At 38.5% G+C, this 22,128-nt stretch overlaps 1 protein-coding gene across 1 annotated transcript in view; it reads right to left on the bottom strand.

Moving 5' to 3' along the window:
- Positions 1–22,128, bottom strand: part of TMTC1 (transmembrane O-mannosyltransferase targeting cadherins 1) — a 313,576-nt gene that overhangs the window by 248,152 nt on the left and 43,296 nt on the right. The window contains exon 5 of the mRNA XM_068971048.1: positions 19,291–19,482. Coding sequence (XP_068827149.1) covers positions 19,291–19,482 — 192 coding nt within the window. The remainder of the gene's footprint in view (positions 1–19,290; positions 19,483–22,128) is intronic.

Raw genomic sequence — 22,128 nt, 5'->3', positions numbered from 1 at the left:
ATTATGTCCTTTTCTTTACCTGCTTCATTACTGGTCTGATCACTACTGTTTTTCTTGAGAAGCTTCCCATTCCTTTGTTTCGACAACCCAAGGCCATGTTTTTCAACGTAGTTTCCAGAGAATATAAATCCACATGAGGTTATTTACTTATTTCCCTTTGAGGACATATAACCAACACTTCACTGGGAAAAATAATTTGCTTCTGATATTACTGCTGGAGTCTCTCTACCTTTTCACAGTGCAGAGAGGCCCTGTTCTCTTTCACTTAACTGAGAAACTTAAACGCTCCTTAAAATACATGTTGTTAGGTCTGCTTTCACTGAGCAGACAAAAGGCATCTATTTCAAGTATGATTCATTCTTTCCTATTCCAGTACTGCCTTTTGTCTTTTTACATTTTCACCTGTCTCTTAAACTTCAGGAAAGAACAATGGTGACATCCACAGGGGCGATTTGTTTGTCCTGAACATCCTGCTGAGTTTGCCTGTCTCTAACAAGGACACATGCCTTTTCTAACTTGAAGAATAACTGGCAAGCTCTGATATTTTTCATGAGGTTGAACCTCTGACCCCTTCCCACAGTGCTGGGCCCTCCCCTGAGATTCCTCATATTGGGCACGCCCTTCCTTTGAGCTGGCCCAGCAAGCAGATGAGTGCCTGCACCAAGAAGCCAGAAGACTCTATATTATCTTGACAGCTCTACAATCCAAATGTAGAAAATATATGCATTATGAATCACATGATAGAGAAATCTGAGCAGTTTTTGACTTTAAGAATATACATTTACCATGCCTTTCATGTTAGACTGACACTAGCAATTCTTCACAAAGCTCATTTTAAAAAGTAACAATTTTAATTTCAATAATTGGTTTCTTGAGATTTTTATCTTCTTCTTTTGCTTTTTACAAGAGAAATTGTTATGACAGCTATTTCTAAGAGGCAGGAATCCCTCTGCCTCAAGACATCTATTTGCACTTTAATCTGTAGCGTGATTAAGGGGATTACCTGAAACCTTGGGGGCAGCTCCAAGTTTAAGTAAATAGTCAGAACATAATTGGGTAGCTCTGTTTGTGTGGGCTCTGCTTCTCAAAAGTATTTCAGTTTCATCATAAGAATTAGCCTGTTCTATGCTAGTTAAAAGTATCTAATTGTTAAGCAACCAATAAAATACCCACCATATTCTCATTAAAACCCAGAACTAAACTGAGTCTAGATTAAGTAAGCAGAGGAAAGGCCAAGAGAGAAGGAAATACCAAGACCCACACAGAAGGCTGGATCCTCATGATGGCTAACTCAGCTTTCTGCAAGGAGGTACGATCCTTACATTGACAATCTGATCAGTTTTATGAGATTTCTCACCAAAACCAGCTTTCTCTTTGTAAAGGAAAAATACAGAAATTGGTTTTAAGAACAAAGATTCAGGAGCCAGGCTGCAGAAGTGTGGTTTCCAGGTTCTTCACTAATGATGTAGCATAAGTTATTTATCCTCCCTGTATCTCCACTATCACACTGGAAAATGTGGATAATAATGGTGTCAAATGGCACACAGAGTTGTTACATGATTAGGTGAGTTAGCATACATAAAACTCTTAAAGCAGTGTTTGAATATAATAAATGTTAGCTATTATTACTAATTATACTCAGTATATTCTGGAGGATTAATTATTGGAATTCAGTAGTTTATCCAATAAGAGAACAGTTACCTCACCATTTAGAAGATGTTCAATAAGTACTTGAGAAATTACATTCATTAATGTGATGATATTTCATAAAACACTCTAGTATATAAGTTGATGGGCATGAAAGAAAGTTGAATATACCTGTAACTCAGGTGTAAAACCTCAAAACGTGAGATGAGTATTGATAAGAGTCACTCCCTAGGTTATCCAGACTTTTCAGATATTCTCCAAGCCTATTATAGACTATGAGTTAAGGAGATCAACCCAAGGTGAAACTGGAGCTTGTTATGGGTAGTACATAGATATTCTAATTCACTTCTGTGTGAAAACTGACTGTATGACCAGATTAAGCAGAGGCTAATATATAATTTAGGTGAAATAGATATGGTAATTAAAAAAAAAAATCCTATATATATACAAAACACAGGACAGGGATGGCCCCTGAGGAAACAGTGAAGGTAATGAGATCAAAGATAATGTTAAGGTAGACTTCAACTCTACCAATACAGCTTCATTCCTTAGGTATGAAGCCAAAACAGGATTGGAAATAAATATGGCCATACATAGCATGGATGTTTGTTATATTACGTTTCATGTCTACCTGTATATTTTAAGTCTCACAGACAAAAAACAGGGAAAAAAGAAAAGCAGCTTTTATTACTTAAAGTATCTTTCCTAAAAAATAAAAGTGAAAAACTAATGACCTAAAAAGTGATATGGTTTATGCAGAAAATCTGAAAGAACTGACAAAAAACTCCTAAAACTAATAAGCAATTATAGCAAGGTTGCAGGGTACAAGATTAATATATAAAAAGTCAAATGCTTTCCTATATTATCATTACCAGCAATGAACAAGTAGAATTTTAAATTAGAAACTCAATACCATTTACATAAGTACCAAAAACTGAAATACTTTGGTACAAATATAATGAAATATGTACAAGAGGTATATGAGAAAACCTGCAAAACGCTGATGAATGAATTTAAAGAACTAAATAAATGGAGAGATAGCCCATGTTAACAAACAGGGAGACTCAATATTAGGAAAATTTCAATCCTTCCGAAATTTACCTATAGATTCAATGCAATCTGACTTAAATTCCAGCAAGTTATACTGAGGATACTGACAAACTGATTCTAAAGTTTATATATCAGTGCAAAGACCCAGAATAGCCAACTCAACACTGAAGGAAAAGAATAAAATTGGAGGACTGACACTACGCAACTTTAGTAATTACAATAAAGCTACAATTGTCAAGACAGTACAGTACTAATTAAAAAGAAAAGAATTAGATAAGTAGATCAATGGAATGAAATAGAGAGCTCAGAAATAAACCCATGTAAATACAGTCTACTGATCGACAAAAGAGCCTACGATGAAGCAAAGATAATCTTTGCCAAAAAAAAAAAAAAAAAGTAATGGAACTCTAAATATCTGCATGCAAAAAATATAAATAAATACAGACATAGATCTCCCATCTTTAACTGAAACTAACTCAAAGGGATCACAGATTTAAGTGTAAAACACAAAACTATGAACCTCTCAGAAGACATCCTAGGAGAAAACCGAGATTATGACAGTTGGTTATAGTGATGACTTTTTAGATAAAATACCCAAAACACAATTCATGTAAGAAATAATTGACAAACTGAATTTCATTAATATTAAAAACTTCTTCCCTGTGAAAAATGTCAAGAAAATAAGAAAACAGGCCACAAACTGGAGGAAAATATTTGTAAAAGACACAGCTAGTAGAAAATTGTTACCTAAAACATACAGTTCAGTTCAGTCCAGTTCAGTCACTCAGTCGTGTCCAATTCTTTGCGACCCCATGAATCGCAGCACGCCAGGCCTCCCTGTTCATCACCAACTCCCAGAGTTTACTCAAACTCATGTCCAGAGTCAGTGATACCATCCAGCCATTTCATCCTCTGTCGTCCCCTTCTCCTCCTGCCCCCAATCCCTCCCAGCATCAGAGTCTTTTCCAATGAGTCAACTCTTTGCATGAAGTGGCCAAAGTACTGGAGTTTCAGCTTTAGCATCAGTCCTTCCAAAGAACACCCAGGACTGATCTCCTTTAAAATGGACTGGTTGGATCTCCTTGCAGTCCAAGGGACTCTCAAGAGTCTTCTCCAACACCACAGTTCAAAAGCATCAATTCTTCGGTGCTCAGCTTTCTTCACAGTCCAACTCTCACATCCATACATGACCACTGGAAAAACCATAGCCTGGACTAGACAGACCTTTGTTGGCAAAGTAATGTCTCTGCTTTTCAATATGCTATCTTGGTTGGTCGTAGCATTCCTTCCAAGGAGTAAGTGTCTTTTAATTTCATGGCTGCAATCACCATCTGCAGTGATTTTGGAGCCCAAAAAAATAAAGTCTGACACTGTTTCCATTGTTCCCCCATCTATTTCCCATGAAGTGATTGGGCCAGATGCCAGGATCTTAGTTTTAGAACTCCTAAAACTCAACAATTAAAAAACAACCCAATTTAAAAACTGGTCAAAGGTCTTAGCAGAGACCTTGCCAATATACACAAATGGCAAATAAGCATATGAAAAGAAGCTCCACATCATATGTTATCAGGAAAATGAAAATAGAAACAATGAGATAACACCTATTAGAATGGCCAAAACTGAAAACACTGACAACACCAAATGCTGACGGTGATTATGGAGCAACAGGAAATCTCGTTAATTACTAGTGGGAATGCAAAATGGTACAGCCACTTTGGAAAACATTTTGGTGATTTCTTACAAAACTAAATATGATCTTACTATCAATTCAGTTCAGTTGCTCGGTTGTGTCCAACTCTTTGCAACCCCATGGGCTGCAGCACTCCAGGCTTCCCTGTCCATCACCAACTCCAGGAGCTTGGGCAAACTCATGTCCATCAAATCGGTAATGCCATCCAACCATCTCATCCTCTGTTATCCCCTTCTCTTCCTGTCTTCAATCTTTCCCAACATCAGGGTCTTTTCCTATGATCTTACCATGCGTGCATGCTAGGTTGACTCAGTCATATCCAGCTCTGTGCAACCTTGTGGACTGCAACGTGTCAGGCTCATCTGTCCATGGGATTTTCCAGGCAAGAATACTATGGTGGGTTTCTGTGCCCTCCTCCAGGGGATCTTCCCAACCCAGGGACTGAACTCACATTTCCTACATCTACCTGCATTGGCACGTGAGTTCTTTACCACTAGCACCACCTGGGAAGCCCTGATCTTACCATATGATCCACCAATTGCACTCCCTGGTATTCATCCAAAAGAATTAAAAATTTATGTCCACATAAAGACCTACACACAGATACTATAGCAGCCTTATTCATAATTGCCAAAACTTGAAAACAACCAAGATGTTCTTCAGTAGATGAATGGATATATAATTATGGTATATTCGGACAACACAATATCACTTGAGCGCTAAAAAAAAAAAAAAGTATCAATGAAAATGGAACAAATTTAAATGCACATTACTAAGTGAAACAAGCTAATCTAAAAAGGCTACATACTATATGATTCCAACTGTATGACATTCTAGATAAGGTAAAAGCCAATATGGAGACAATAAGAAAACTGTCTTACCTTATTATGGAGACAATAAAATGAATGATTGTCAAGGTCTGGGGAGGGGATTAATAGATGGACCACAGAGGATTTTTCAGTCAGTTCAGTTCAGTCGCTCAGTCGTGTCCGACTCTTTGCAACCCCATGAATCGCAGCACGCTAGGCCTCCCTGTCCATCACCAACTCCCAGAGTTCACTCAGATTCATGTCCATCGAGTCAGTGATGCCATCCAGCCATCTCATCCTCTGTCATCCCCTTCTCCTCCTGCCCCCAATCCCTCCCAGCATCAGAGTCTTTTCCAATGAGTCAACTCTTCCCATGAGGTGGCCAAAGTACTGGAGTTCCAGCTTTAGCATCATTCCTTCCAAAGAAATCCCAGAGCTGATCTCCTTCAGAATGGACTGGTTGGATCTCCTTGCAGTCCAAGGGACTCTGAAGAGTCTTCTCCAACACCACAGTTCAAAAGCATCAATTCTTCATTGCTCAGCTTTCTTCACAGTCCAACTCTCACATCCATACATGACCACAGGAAAAACCATAGCCTTGACTAGACGGACCTTAGTTGGCAAAGTAATGTCTCTGTTTTTCAATATGCTGTCTAGGTTGGTCATAGCTTTCCTTCCAAGGAATGAGCGTCTTTTAATTTCATGGCTGCAGTCACCATCTGCAGTGATTTTGGAGCCCAAAAGAAAAAAGTCTGACACTGTTTCCACTGTTTCCCCATCTATTTCCCATGAAGTGTTTTCTGAATGTTGAGCTTTAAGCCAACTTTTTCACTCCCTCTTTCACTTTCATCAAGAGGCTTTCTAGTTCCTCTTCACTTTAGGACAATAAATTTCAAATGCAAATCCACTTTTTGTTACTCTAGGATCCATGCACCTAACCCCTGAGCATGCCATTGTTCCATCATTAAAGGTAAACAAGGTAAGAACTCTAGAATCACTTTTGGAGAAAACTGCATCAATAGAGGCCTTCAAGTTAGCACACAATTTTTCTTGTGTTAAAACTAAACTGTTTTCTTAAATTCAAGCTCTAAGACTAAGAGTCTAATATATAGATTTGGTCAGAAATTATCTTTGCCAAAGTGAATTCTTGACAGGTAACGGCTGCAGTCTAATGCTAAACTGTGCTTGCTACATCACTTCTGAAAACACAGTCAACATTAGGTTGCAGAGCTACCAATCGATCATGCCAGAAAAAGATACTTATTTGGCATCTGCTCATTTTCTTTGCCAAGTAGAAAAGCAATTATCTGCACCAATACAAAATGCAACCGCTAGGGCACAATACACACAAGAAGTCATTATTTTAATCAGAAATTGGAAGTCAAAATTATAAGCTTAGCATACTGAATGCATAACAGAAAGAGATTATTACCTCCATGAAGTTTTTCATTAATTTCTGTCCTTTGGAGGAAAATCATAAATTGAAAAGTTTTAAATTAATTAAGGTGTGTATAAATAGCATTGTTTCTCCCTATCATGGGCAAATGTACTCTTAGGTCACCTGTCAATTTTTCTTAAATATGAGAATTCTTCCAAAATTACAAAAATGTATAAAAAATATTTATATAAGATACTTTCTCAAAAGACAAAGAGAAAATATTGAACTTTCACATATATAGATTCAGGATTCAATTATGGTAAAAATCTCAGCATTATCGTTTTTAATTCTCAAAAGTGTAATAATTAACATTAACTAGTTTGAATTTTTAAATCTTCATACTTTCATAACTGGCTTTACGATCAGTCTTTTCTTACCTATAAATCTAAAAACAAGATGAGCCTGCCCTGCACTGGTTGCCCTCTGTTACAGGGGCCAGTCAGTCCCTTGGCATCTCTCCCAAGCGCCTCCATAACAGGACTCCTGCCTACCTTCCCAGCCTCACCTGCACTCCTTGTGTTCTGAGCTGTCTGTAGTTGCACACTCACACACAAACACTTCATGCACACTTTACAGGTACATGCCTCTTGTGTCCTCCCTCCTGCTGTGCTTTACGCCTGAAAGACCACCCTCCCTTTCTCTAGTTCATCTTCTCATCTGTTAAAGACTCAGTTTCCACAAAACTTCCCAGGCTGACTAAGGTTTCCTATTCTATGAGTCCCATGATTCGGTTTACACACCTGCCACCCTCAGTAAGTATCTTCTTTTTATTTTCATGGCTTCCCCACTGGGATGTAAACTTATCCATTCTGGGCCAATGTGAATTTCTGTTTTTGAGAACTTGGAGCCAGAACACATTAATTCCAGTCCATCTTGTACAGAGCATTGAACTGAGAGGCTCTATTGAGCCATGACTGAGGTGGCCCTAAGAAAAGTCAATCTTTAAGAACTTAGGAGGAAAGGAAAGCAACATGAATTTAAAAGAGCAAAATAGAGACCACGAAGCCCCAAAAAAGGTAAAAAAAAATAAATGTTTTAAGTTTGCCAGTTCCTATGTCCAGAAATTAGGCTCAATAACCAGACTGGGGTGCCATTAGAGTCCAATGTATCTTTCTAATGAAAACCTCAATTTGTTTAAATAATTCCTTTAAAAATTTTATTCTTTGTAAACAAATGATCACTATGACATCTGGTATACACTTACTGTATACAGTAAGTGTTTAATAAATGTTTATTAATCAAATGAATCAACCAACTGCTTCTGAAGAGTCACCAGTTATCAGTTTGTGAATGCACAGCTTTAATGACCTCTAAGACGGTTGAAGGCAAAAATACTTAGAAAGTTGTTTATGTTGATATTTTTCATCAATACATTTGACTAAAGTTCCAAAGATCTAAGTATTTAAGAACTCAAGATGGAAAAGGAAAAGAAAAAAGCAAAATGCACATTAGTGAAATTTCCTGCACAGTCTGCTTGGGCACTTATAAGGGGGTACCATTATGGCATATCAATTCAGGGTCAGCCTCCAACTCCCACACAAGTTCCAAGTACATGCACACCAACGGAGTGGAGCAATTAAAGAGAAAAAGAAAAGGGACCGCATAGCCTCATAAGAGTTTGACCAGAGTACCAAATGACATGAGACTACCAGTCTTCCTTGTGTCATTTCACAGACAAGAAAAACAAACATTCAGGGAAGTAAAACAACTGGTCCAAGGACCACAGCCAAGCAGAATTAGAGCAGAGCTCAGTTTACTTCCACCCAAGCCATGATTCCTTACACTACCATGCATTCCTTTAAATCCAGCACAACCTAGGAAATAGTTCTTCTCTTTTGAAGAACTCAGCAATTATACAATATTCAGATTTTTCACAAACAACAATGAGCACAATGATGTGAGTTTTATTGTTCACTTCATCATGTACTCTTAGTCACTGACTATTTTCACACATGTATTTTCTGTTTAAAAATATCTGGGAATTGGTATCCAACTGCAACTTATCTTAAAGGTTTACCTAACCCATTGTGGCTATAAATTAAGCACTGTAAAGAAGAGAGAAACTGGAACCCTCCTACAGGGTTGGTGGGAATGTAAAATGCTATAGCCACTGTGGAGAACAGTATGGAGGTTCCTTAAAAACTAAAAATAGAGCCACTGTATGATCTGGAAATACTTCCCCTCGGCATGTATCTGGAGAAAACTATAAATCAAAAAGATATATGCTCTCCTAACATTCACTGCTGTACTGTTTACAATAGCCAAGACATGGAAGCAACTTAAGTGTCCATCAACAGATGAAGGGTTAAGAAGGACATGACATATTTACACAATGAAATGTCAATCAACCATAAAAAAGAGTGAAATAATGCCATTTGCAGCAACATGGATGGATGTAGAGATCATGCCAAGTGAAGTAAGTCAGACAGAGAAACAACAAATATCACATGGTATCACTTATACGTGGAATCTAAAAAAAATGACCCAAATTAACTTACATACAAAACAGAAATAGATCCACAGTAAGGGAGTATGGTAAGGGAGGGGAGGGATGAATTAGAAGTTTGGGGTTAACAGAAGTATACTACTATATATAAAATAGATAACCAGCAAGGTTATAGCACAGGGAACTATACGTAATACTTTGTAATAACCTATAATGGAAAAGAATTTGAACAAAATAGACATATATGTATGTATAACTGAATTACTTTGCTGTACACTTGAAACTAACACAACATTGTAAGTCAACTATACTTCAATTTAAAAAAATATTAATAAAAAATTTTTTTAATAGAAGAGAGAAACAAACTGCATTGAGGTTATATGTAAAGTTTCTCCCTGACTCTACATGAAAACCAAAAGTACCATTTTATAATTAAACAACTTTAAAATAAAAAATTTTTATTATAAATGCAGTATGGAATAATTGCTTTCACAAAGTGACATTCCTCACAAAACTCATAACGAGAAAATTACTTAAGGGAACCAAAGATAGAGTACAAAAAGAAATCTATGATAAAGACTTAACTGTCACAAAATAAAAGCTCTACCACTTGAAAACTGAAACACATTGGTTATTCATTAGGAACTGAGGCATGTCTAGCACTTAACATAAGACACAAACATTATTCCTTCCCTCCGTTCAACTCTGGCTGGTTGTTTGCATGTGGTTGTTTCTTTTTTTTTTTTTTTTTTCCTAAATTATTATATATGAATTGCCTTCATCCCCTAAAAACCCATACTATGTTCCCTTTAAACATTTTACCGATACTTTTAGAGGTTAAATCATTAAGAGCAAACCTTTAATGTCAGGCTCCTCGTGGAGACTGTTGCTTAGAGTGATTTCAAAATCAATATGCATTTTCTAGGTTATATATAAAGTAGTAAAGATCATGGTTTCAGTAATGCAAAGAATATTAAAAATTCATAAATCTACAACATGAAACACATTTTCCTATATGGCTATAAGGTCATCAATCTAAAACCTAGTGAATTGTTTTTATTAAAGTAATGTTTTATTCAATAGTAATTCTAAATACATAATTTTTTTTAATTAAAAAAGTCCACTCTTAGTTCCAGAAACTAATAATAACTCTAAGTACACAACTTATAACGAGGATGGTATGCACCAGTTAAGAATGTGTTAACATAGGCATTCTGTTTTCCCGCTAAATTTTGATGAACTTTTCATCTTTGCTATAAGAATGCTTTTCTCTTTTACAATCATTTTCCTCTAAAGTACTGTAAGCTCATAAAAAGAGAAAAAAAATAACTAAATATCATAAACTAACAAAATCAAGACTATACCACTTTCATAAATACAGTAAAGTAAAAGTGATCACTATAAAAAGATTTCTAAACAGTAATTCTTCCACACTGGCTTTGGCATAAAACATGGTGGTCAGGAAAGCTAAGTCCTAGCCCTACCATTTATGAAAAGCCACAACTAAAAGCCATGTTATGCTCTTTTCATGTATTCACTCATCATTCCTCACAATAACCCAATAGAGCACTTTTTCTGTATTTTTTCCAAGCATTTACATTTTAAAAATTCTGTCACCTTTAATCTAGAAAACATAGTAAGTACCAGTTCAAAGCTCATGGCAGACAATTTTCAGAGCAACAAACTGGAAATCCCACCAAATTACCTGAAACCATCATGATATATTGCCTGCTGTAGAATAATGTTCCTATGAAAGAATTATTGATGTACACCCTGTTTACAAAGTTAAGATGAACTGATACTGCTTTTATTGCAGTCATTCTACAACCTCTCAGCAGGCTACATTAAAAAAGATAAATTTTAAAAAATTTAGCTGGATGACAGTTGCATTAACTAAAAGAGCAAAGAAACTGGCAGCAAACTCCCTACAATAGCTTAAGAGCACTACCTGTGTTCTGCAAAAGAAGGGAGATGTCCTTGAAGTCACCCAGGCTCTAACCCACATAGGACAGAGATCGAGTATCCATATGGTGACTGATGAGCTGATGGAAAACGAGGCCTGGCATCCTTTTCTAAGAGCTTACTGAGGCAGTGAGACAACTGGATGCCAACCAGAAATGCCTACATTTTGAGAGTTTTCTCTTTCAACATATGTCCCCATGCATCCAATTGGAAAGCAGATGTCCAAGCTTGATTGCTCTCCACTGAGAAAGGAAAGAACTTATCATCCACTGACTCAAATTCACAGGGGATAGAAGACTGCCAAGAATTGGTACCCAGTCAAAATTTAGCAGAATGGACCAGGGTCTGTCAGCAGTTAGGAACTCTACCAAGTACTATCCATAAATTAAAAGGAATTTTGCCTCTTTAGCATGTGATTTATTTGGAAGAAGCTTTTAGCGGTAAGTTCTGAATGAAGCCAAGTGACACTTTATTGAAATGATTCATTTTAGTGCTGAGTTCAGTTCAAGAAGCAAAGCAAATTTCAATAAGCTTTGAGACAAATTTATCAAAGTAATTCCTGCTCTCCCATATACTCTGGGTCTGGTTCAGAAGGAATAACATCACCGTCAACTAGTGGTTAGGAAACAAAAAGAGAAAAAACTCTCTTCTAACTCTCTATGCACAGAAATGAACACCTCTCTGGTAAATTCCATATTCAAGAAAACCTACTTTAAAAGAACTTGGGAGCCAAGCTTTGGTAAATTAACCCCCCAAAGAACATTAAAGACATATTAATGACACTGTATCAATAAACAGTTCAAAATTAAGAAGCCTGATAACACTGACAGTTCATTTGAAAAATAACTTTTTTATCTAAGATTTTAAAAATAAATTTCCCACCATTTCCATTATTCCTATATCAAAACAGCACTGTTCAACCTTCCTAGTAAAATGTGTCCTTCTCTGTAGGACAAATGCCTGTAGCCATTACCCACCTTCCTTCTCCAGATCCTTTCTAGCCACTAAGCCTGTCTGTGGTTCAGTCACACTAGGAGCCACTATAGGGCGTCAGCAAAAGCTACAGTCAGCTCAGTACATTAAAAAGAAACTGACAAACTATGAAACAGTTCGGGGGTGTATGGAACAAAGGTAAGAAGAGGATATTCTTTGGATATTATATACAAAAGATAGACTCATGAGTGTAGAGAGTTATAAAGTTGTTTTAATAAGAAATAACTTTGACATTAGTTAGGCTAGTTAATCTGGTCAGTGTCTTTATAAAATACAGCCTGGGAGTTACTTCTTTCTTGGGTCCACTATCATCATGTGCCAAATAAGTCATAGTGATCTGGCTGCAGCCACCTAAGAACTACATCTGAAGACGGAAGTACTTACACCATTGAAGAAGACATAGAATTCTATAGCAAAGCAAAGGAAATGAGGAAAAATGAAGAGCAGTGAAAGATTTCACCTTTAAACTAGGCAAAAGAAATGAGGAAAAATGATCAACAGCAGTGGAAGAATTCACCAAGTCTCTATAAAGTAGGATCTGAGTTCAAATCTACTTCCTTGAGGTGTCTGCGTTCTTAAGGTGGGTTCCTCACTAGGTTTATACTTGCATTAAGAGATTTTAAAGTAGGAAAGGGGATTTCTCAATATGAACCTACAAATTTCACTTTTTACTGTTGGAGGTATTTTCCCTATAGATCTATTAGTTAACTCCACCCCTCTTTCATTTGGTTATTTCATTTATTAAAGCAGTAACTGAATGAAACTGAAAATGGCTCACCTGAGATCAGTCAGCCAGAAAAGTACGTAAAATGGTTGGGGGGAGAGCCCAGTTATTCACAAATAATACAGACGGCTTTCGGCTTTCAACATAGATCTGTTGCTGTCACCTGAAAATCTCATTTCATTAGCTTACTAAGTTTCTCTCAAAGCTGACATGAGGCTATTAATAATGATCTGAAACACTTTTGCCCTACTCACAAGATCAATGTGTGGAAAATTCAAAATCCGATTTCAGGAGTTTAATCTACAAAACATTTCTTATTCAGGGAAGAAGAGTACAGAGCAGTGTCTAGAGAAGTAGGACTGCAGCCCACCAGGCTCCTCTCTCTGGAATTCTCTTGGCAAGAATGCTGTAGTGGGTTACCATTCCCTTCTCCAAGGGATCTTCCTGATCCAGGGATTAAATCCAGGTTTCCTGCACTGCAAGCAGGTTTTTTATCATCTGAGCTACCAGGGAAACCCCAAAGTATTAAAACAATACTTAAAAGGTCAGTAATCCAAACCATCAGTGAAGGGCAAAATATTTTTATGCCTTTCTAATTCCGCTGAATTTAATGACTTTACAGTTTCACTTTAGTGACAACCTGTTCTCTAGTCCTAAACTTTATTTGCAGGCCTCTGTGCAAGGAATACAATAAAGACTTTTAAAACACACTGAAGTGAAAAATCCAACCACTGTCTTACGCACAAAGATCAAAAACGAGCCCATTTTAAGTAAAAACACCATGATCATCATCCAGCTAAGTTCCATAAGGGCAGGGCTTTGTTCACTTCACTATCATATATTTTCAACACCCAAAACAGTGCCTGATCATAGGAGGCATTTGGTAAATACTGACAGAATGAATGATTCATGACAGATGTCGCAGAGCAGCAGAATAAAGAAGACAGCTCTTGAGACAAGAACTCTTTTCAATACCAATCGCAATCACTGTCATTTAAATATCAGGTCTATATAAGAAAAATGACTACGTATAGTCATAGAAACAGATGTGAGTTATGAGAATAAGATTTCAGGTAGAATTCACTGAGTTTTCTAAGGTGAAAGGGAAAGGATATTCATGTGTGAATGAACTGTATGTAATGAAGAGGGTGGGAGAAGGAAGATTTACATTTCTTACTTCACTTGGAGCAACTGAGCAAAAGATGGAATCAACTGAAATTTCATCTGATTCCAGAGTGTCTACCCTAAGTCCTAGGTTCACTGCACTTGCTACTTGCTACCTATAAGACAATCACTAAGCCATACAGAAAAAGAGGCAACTAAATAAATGACTTACAGTATGATTTTTCCCTGGGTTGGGATGATCCCCCTGTATTTGCTAGCTTCTGAATACATTTTATCTGATAGTATGTAGACTAATTTCTGACAGCCTAATGCCATCCATGCAATGCAAATACATACTAGCAAGAAAAAAAAAAAATTCCGTAAAAACACATTCCTTGCCTGTATACTGCAGGTTCACCAGTTTCATTGTTTAGAAAGTCACATTTCAGTGTTTAGAAAGTCATAAGGAATAATAATATCTATAATTCTGAACAACTACTAATGATGCTGCTGGCTGCCACACCAAATGGCCACCGTGTGCCAGACACTTATTTACAGACTTATTACCTGCTTATTACTATAGCTCTGAGTCCTTACAAGCAATCTGAGAGTAAGATGTTACAGTTAGTTTCCCTTTTTGGGAGATGAGAAAACTGATGCTCACAGAGATAAAATAACTTATCCAGGACCTGGTAAGTGAAGGATTTATTATTTAAACACTATCCTCAGAGATCTTCAGAACTAAGATAACATTACCTCTTTGAGCTTTTATTTTCTTTACCTGATCACCTTCTGAAAAAAGGACAAGCATAGTTTTTAAAACTAATTTTGATACTAATCAAATTTATAGTCAAATACATGATACCTTTCCTTTCCAGAGAAGGAAAATATATGACGTTTCCTCTCAAGGAAGGATAATGGTCCTTCTTGCTCACAAACATGTTGACTTAATAAGATCCTGACCCAGTTCCAGTCGTATTGTGTACTGCTCTCCAAGCATCAGTCTTTCTAAATAGGCTGGGGCTCAGAGTTAAAAAAAATAAAATTTTTTAAAAGCATATCACCTAATTCAATGTATAAGCACCAACTATACTATATTAAAGCCAGTCTTTATTAAAGCCAGTCAGGAGAGGCCTCCTTTGTGGATCCACGGATGGCTGCAAGAATCTTCTATCCCTGAGAGCTGAGCAGGGAGGCCAGCAGCACAGAGCATCACACCACTGTCCTGACTCCTCCCCAAAGCCAAGTTCTCACCTAGGATTCTACAGAGCGCAGCAAACAGGCAAAGCACAGGATTAGTGGCTGTGCAGTTGTAATTCCAATCTTGACTTTACCACTTACCAACTATGTAAATGTGTTAAATGACAATTTAAGCTCTCTAAGATCTTCCATTTGCACCTGATAAGCAAACTATAAGATTTACCCTAAACAAATGTTGCGATGGCTGCATGGAATAACATGTGCGAAGGGCTAGCCCACTTCCTGGTACATAGTGATAGATAACAGATGTAAAGCTTTCTTCCCCTCCTGAAGGACCTTCTTCACTGGAGTACTGGTGCTCACATTGTCCTATAAGAAATGACTATTAAATTTTCAGGAATTTTGCAAGCCAGTTATTAAATACAGCCATTATTTAAAATTAAATTCTATAACTTGTAATAAGTTATATGTACATATATTTTATATTTATATCAATTATAATATTATATATCTTTTATAATAAAATGAATTATATAACCTTAAATAAATCAAGCTAAAAATAAAGGTAATAAGTACACAAATCATATCATTTTCTAATCAGTTTGCTTCATTTTACTTCTGTCTATGCTCCTGAGATTATTTACATCTACAGTCTATCAGGAAGTAGAAATGCTTCAAGATGGTGGGCTATGGCACACCTCTCCCAACTCTAGTTTCAGCTACGTCACGTTTGTAGATTGAAATCAGCCAGGGTAGGAGTTACATGGAAATTTGTAAACACAACAAGTGGGGATTTACTTTCTTTGGACAGCCAATGATTAAGCATCACCAGCACACCACTGGTATGCATACTTCATCTTATTCCTTTTTGTTCCTGCACTTACCTCTATATTCTTTACAAGTTATTTAGATACATACACACATCCATTAAATTTAAAATAAAATGAAAACAAAAACCTCACATGCCTGCAGTTAACAGGCATGTTAACTGCCTGTTAACATTTCTTTATTACCCCATTTCTTTATTGCCAAATTTACTAAAATGCTCTGCTGCTGCTGCTGCTAAGTCGCTTCAGTCGTGTCTGACTCTGAGACCCCACAGACAGCAGCCCACCAGGCTTCCTCGTCCCTGGGATTATCCAGGCAAGAACACTGGAGTGGGTTGCCATTTCCTTCTCCAATGCATGAAAGTGAAAAGCGAAAGTGAAGTCGCCCAGTCGTGTCCTACTCTTGGTGACCCCATGGACTATGCCTACCAGGCTCCTCCGTCCATGGGATTTTCCAGGCAAGAGTACTGGAGTGGGGTGCCATTGCCTTCTCTGACTAAAATAGTCTATTTTTGCTTAATTTCAATACTTTATTACCATCTACCCATTAATTTATTCATTTCACAAATACTTGCACAACTACGATTAACCAGACACTATAAGAGGATCTGGGGATACAACTGAGAGCAGAAGCCTATACAGTCGGATCTGTATGGAACTCAGCCACTGTATGTACACAGTACGACTGGTGGAAGTCAGTCACACTGCAGCCTGCCTTCTGTCCCTTCATTAGAGTCTCCAATGATCTATTTATTCTTTTTTTTCTCCTTTGCCTTTCTTAAAAAAATTTACAGTTTCCCCAAATGTTTTGCCCTCTTTTCTTTCATGCCCTGTACTAAAGAGTCAAGGTTTTGACAGCTTATTGCTCTTCTTTCTTCATGCATTTCTGTGACTTTATCCTTTCCCAAACCAACTTTTCCATCTCAGTTCCTGACACTACCACCCACCCAGCTGTTGAAGCTAGAAACCTGAACAACCTTGATTCCTGCCATTCCCTCACCCCATTACCCTAAATCGGCAAGTCCTGTTAGATCCATATCCAAAATGTCTCCAAAATCCACCGTATGCCTACATCTCAGGCTTCATCACCCTCAGCCAAGACCTCTTTTCTCCCTTCAGTCAGTATGAAAATCTCCTTGCTTTACTCTTGCCCCTAAATAATGCACTATAAGAAACAAGACTGGAGATTTGTAATATAACCACATCTTGCCACATTAAACAAGCAAACAACAACAAAACCCTCCAAAGTCTCCCCATTCTACTCAGAATAAAATCCAAATTCGCTCCCATGGCCAAAACATTCTACATCATCTAGGCCTGCCCATCCCCTGAACCCCCTTTCCCCATTCCCCTTCCCATCCCCACTTGCTAATTATCCCAAGGCCGGAACCCTCTGTGCAGATCTGAGCAGAGTGAGCTCCTCCTCTCATCCACAAGGATTCAGAGACCTTCCCTGACCAATCAATGGGAATTCGCTACAGCCAGGCTCACCTACCACTCTCCACCACATTGTTCTCTCCTTGTTGGTTATTTAGTGTCTCTTCTCCTAGAAGGAAAGCTATATAGGGGCAAGGATCTTGTCCTCCTTAAACCCCAGTACAGCCCTGGTGCCTGCCTGGAACATGCCGGGCACATGGCAGACATTCAGTAGATCTTTGCTGATGAATGAATAAGTGGAGTATGATCTAAGAGACAGGTAAAGGCAGGACTAATTGGAAACAAAGACACCCGAAAAGAGGGAGTTGTCTGGGACTATAGAGAAGAATAAGAATAGCAATCTGCTACTTAAGTGCTAATAGTATGAGTCAAATTTCCATCTTTATTAAATTCTTACTTGCCCACAGCTTGAGTTATTTTCAAAGTGAAGTCGCTCAGTCATGTCTGACTCTTTGCGACACCGTGGACTGTAGCCTACCAGGCTCCTCCATCCATGGAATTCTGCAGGCAAGAATACTGGAGTGGGTTGCCATTTCCTTCTTTTAGTGGCAAGCTAATTTAGCCAAGTACCTGTTCCGATAAATCTATGATAATTTTCATGGCTAGGTCAAAAGATTTTTTAAAAAGCGAGAAAATTTTGTACTTTAAAGAAGATCTTCCTGAACCCTCAGAAACATTCCTGAGAGGTAGTGTCCCCTGGGCTACCTCATACACCTGCGTTGTAATAAATTTCTATTGAGAGGGTAACAGGCGGGAAGGCTAGGGGCCCCCAAACGGAGGAAACAAGCTGGAAGTGTCAGACATTTTTTGGTCTCTCTTAAGTGGCAGGAGGAAACAAACTACAAGTGTCAGATTTTTTTTTCCTTCTCTATAGAAAATTAAAAGGAGGTTTCTTTCAAAATTCTGTGTTGCCTTGACAACACCTAGTTCCATCTGAACTTAACTTTTCTCAAACTTTGAGCTAACTAATGCAGATGTTTTTTTTTTTTTTATGGAAATTTTTTCTTAAGCTACGTTAATGAAAAATGTATTTACTTTAAACTCTGTCTTTCCTCAAGTTGATTCTGCCTAAGACTCAGATAATGGCTGGAAAAAGCAGTATGTTTTACTCATACAATTGTTCTCCTGATCTATGTTAATGAGACTATGTATTTGCTTGGAAACCTCCCTTTCTTCAAGATTCATGTCAATCATTTCATGGCCAAGATGACTCACCTTGTGCCAATGCTAACTCAAAATGCATGTTGTGGGTGAGGGGCCTGGTGCCCTTCTCTGAGTTATGAGACATTTCCTTTCTCTAATTAGCAGCCTGTGAGTAGGTATATAACTTCCTGTTAAAGACTAGCAGGGGGACACTCTTTCTGCCCCCTTCTGACGTCTATGTCAGAAGCTCTCTTTTATACTTTAATAAAACTTTAATATACAAAAGCTCTGAGTGATCAAGCCTTGTCACTGGCCCTGGATTGAATTCCTCTCCTCCAGAGGCCATTTTTGAATCCAAGGCCAAAAATGAATCCCAGCATTTTTCACAGCTCAAAAACAACCTTTCATTATCACACCAAAAGCAGGGAGTCAGGGCAAGGGAAGGCAGAGCTCTCCTCCCAAAGAAAACTGAGGGGCCTGCGCTCTGATGGGCAGGGCTCTTCCCCCAGGGAAGCAGCAGAATGCTTGTACTGCTTAACTGAGGCTTCACAGCCCCATCTCTTCTTCCAAATAACAGCAGTCAGCAGGGCTTCTACTTCCAGCTACTCCCTTCTTATCTGATATGACACAGGGAAGGCCAGGGATAAGGAAGAGAAGGAAGGAAGGAGGAAGGGAAATGGGGAAGGGAAAAGAAAGGAGGGTAACAAGAGTGGGGGTGTCACAAAGAAATGACTCCGTGCTTCACTTCTCCAGTGATCCCCCTGCAACAGGTGATGCTGGATGGTGAAAACACACAAGGTCAAGGAGCCCAGTCCAGTACCTCATCAAGGACCACACAGCTCCAGGAGACACGGGGAATCCACTGCTCTTGGGTTCAGATGGCATGGCATGGCAGCCACCCCAAGCTCCTTTGTGAGGGAACCGCTGCTGCTTCCCATTCTCCCGGAGAGGGTGTGTTGCCAGGGAGCTTCCAGGCTGCTGTGAGCTGCACTGATGGATGACCCCGTTGCTCCTAATTGTGAGGAGGAAACAGTGTCAAAAGGAGCAACAAGATCTGCAACAAGGAACAGCAGTCCCCTGTCCCCTCCCCGGGCCCTGTTCCTTGGAAGCAAATATTCACGAATCTTTTAGCTCTTCTGTTTCTGGTATGTATCACAATATTTTTAAAATTGCATTAAATAATAATGTTATTTCCAATTTTAGAATTTGTCATATTGGCTCATTACAAGAGAAGATGTAGATTCAATCCTCTTATGTGGTCACCAGTACACATACAGACACTCTTCACTTCTCATCCTCCTCAAACATTTCTCTCATAATAAACATAAGTTGAATTCTCCTAACTTAGCTGAAGGGGTATTTGGGATTTATATTATAATGATCTTGGAAAATTGTGTTCACAGATGATCCATGTAACATATTCTCATATGTTCTTCTAGGAATCTTCTGAGATATATTCCATAACATTAGCTGGGCAAAAATTTAAAAGTCTGACACTACTCAGGGATGGGGAGAATGTGGAACAAGAGGATTCTCATCCACTGCTGCAGTTATTTCAAGAGAATGGCTGCACATCAATACAGTGAATGTACATGTATATGTGGGCCCACAACCTCACTTCTGTGGTTATGCGCTGGAGAAACCTGCAGGTATGTGCACCAAAAACTTGACTGCAGCATGGTATATAATAACCAAAAAAGGGGAAACAACCTAAATTCAGATTCCAAAAGGATAGATGCGTGCATGCTAAGTCACTTCAGTCCTGTCCAACTCTTTGTGACTCTATAGATTGTAGCGCACCAGGTTCCTCTGTCCATGGGATTCTCCAGGCAAGAATACTGGAGTGGGTTGCTGTGCCCTCCTCCAGGGGATCTTTCCAACCCAGGTATCGAATCCACATCTTCTATGTCTCCTGCATTGGCAGATGGGTTCTTAACACTGCACCACCCGGGAAGCCCTTATTCTAAATTAGCAGATAAGAATTTCTGGGAAAAGGAGACACAATTTTGTGAGATTCTCAATGAGTTAAGACCTCCAGTACAGGCAGATCCTCTGAGCTTGTATCCTGCTACTAATGTGAGCCCAGGTTCTCAGCTGCAGATGCCCTGAGAGGTTACTGGCCCCAGTCACATGTGTCCCATGGAGGCAGGTACTCAGGGGTAACCCTGTGACTCTGAAGTTACACAGACAGAGTCTAAATCAGGGATGGGAGACCCTGGAGAGGTTACTTTCTATGCCTGTACTTTCTGCTCTGTGAAACAATGGTAACAGTTGTTAGCAATAAGTGACTTCATACCTGTAAATGGCATGGTCCCGTTCCTGGAGCATAGCCTTCACTCAAGAGATACTGTTAGTGACCAGGTATCCCCAAAAGAAGACTCTACACATGAACATCACCAGATGGCCATACCTAAATCAGACTGATTATATTCTTTGCAGCCAAGATGGAGAAGCTCTATACAGTCAGCAAAAATCAAGACTGGGAGCTAACTATGGTTCAGATCATGAACTCCTTATTGCCAAACTCAGACTTAAATTGAAGAAAGTGGGGAAAACCACTAGACCATTCGGGTAAGACCTACATCAAATCCCTTATGATTATACAGTGGAAGTGAGAAATAGATTTAAGGGACTAGATCTGATAGATAGAGTGCCTGATGAACTAAGGATGGAGGTTTGTGACACTGTACAGGTGACAGGGATCAAGACGATTCCCAAGGGGAAAAAAAAATGCAAAAAGGCAAAATGGCTGTCTGAGGAGGCCTTACAAATAGCTGTGAGAAGAAGAGAAGCAAAAGCAAAAAGAAAAAAATATCAGCATCTGAGTGCAGAGTTCCAAAGAATAATAAGGAGAGATAAGAAAGCGTAACTCAGTGATCAATGCAAAGAAATACAGAAAAACAATAGAAAGGGAAAGACTAGAGATCTCTTCAAGAAAATTAGAGATACCAAGGGAACATTTCATGCAAAGATGGGCTCAATAAAGGACAGAAAAGGTATGGACCTAACAGAAGCATAAGAGATTAAGAAGAGGTGGCAAGACTACACAGAAGAACTGTACAAAAAAGATCTTCATGACTCAGATAATCACGATGGTGTGATCATTCACCTAGAGCCTGACATCCTGGAATGTGAAGTCAAGTGGGCCTTAGAGAGAATCACTACAAACAAAGCTAGTGGAGGTGATGAAATTCCAGTGGAGCTATTTAAAATCCTGAAAGATGATGCTGTGAAAGTGCTGCACTCAATATGTCAACAAATCTGGAAAACTCAGCAGTGGCCACAGGACTGGAAAAGGTCAGTTTTCATTCCAGTTCCAAAGAAAGGAATGCCAATGAATGCTCAAACTATAGCACAATTGCACTCAACTCACATGCTAGTAAAGTAATGCTCAAAATTCTGCAAGCCAGGCTTCAGCAATACATAAACTGTGAACTTCCAGATGTTCAAGCTGGTTTAGAAAAGGCAGAGGAACCAGAGATCAAATTGCCAGCATCCGCTGGATCACGGAAAAAGCAAGAGAGTTCCAGAAAAACATCTATTTCTGCTTTATTGACTATGCCAAAGCTTTTGACTGTGTGGATCACAATAAACTGTGGAAAATTCTGAAAGAGATGGAATACGAGAACACCTGACCTGCCTCTTGAGAAATCTGTAT

This window comes from Capricornis sumatraensis, chromosome 4 (assembly GCF_032405125.1).
Source record: "Capricornis sumatraensis isolate serow.1 chromosome 4, serow.2, whole genome shotgun sequence".
NCBI classification, from domain to species: domain Eukaryota; kingdom Metazoa; phylum Chordata; class Mammalia; order Artiodactyla; family Bovidae; genus Capricornis; species Capricornis sumatraensis.
Note: the sequence above shows the minus strand (reverse complement) of the source record. Positions and strands in the feature narration are given on the sequence as shown.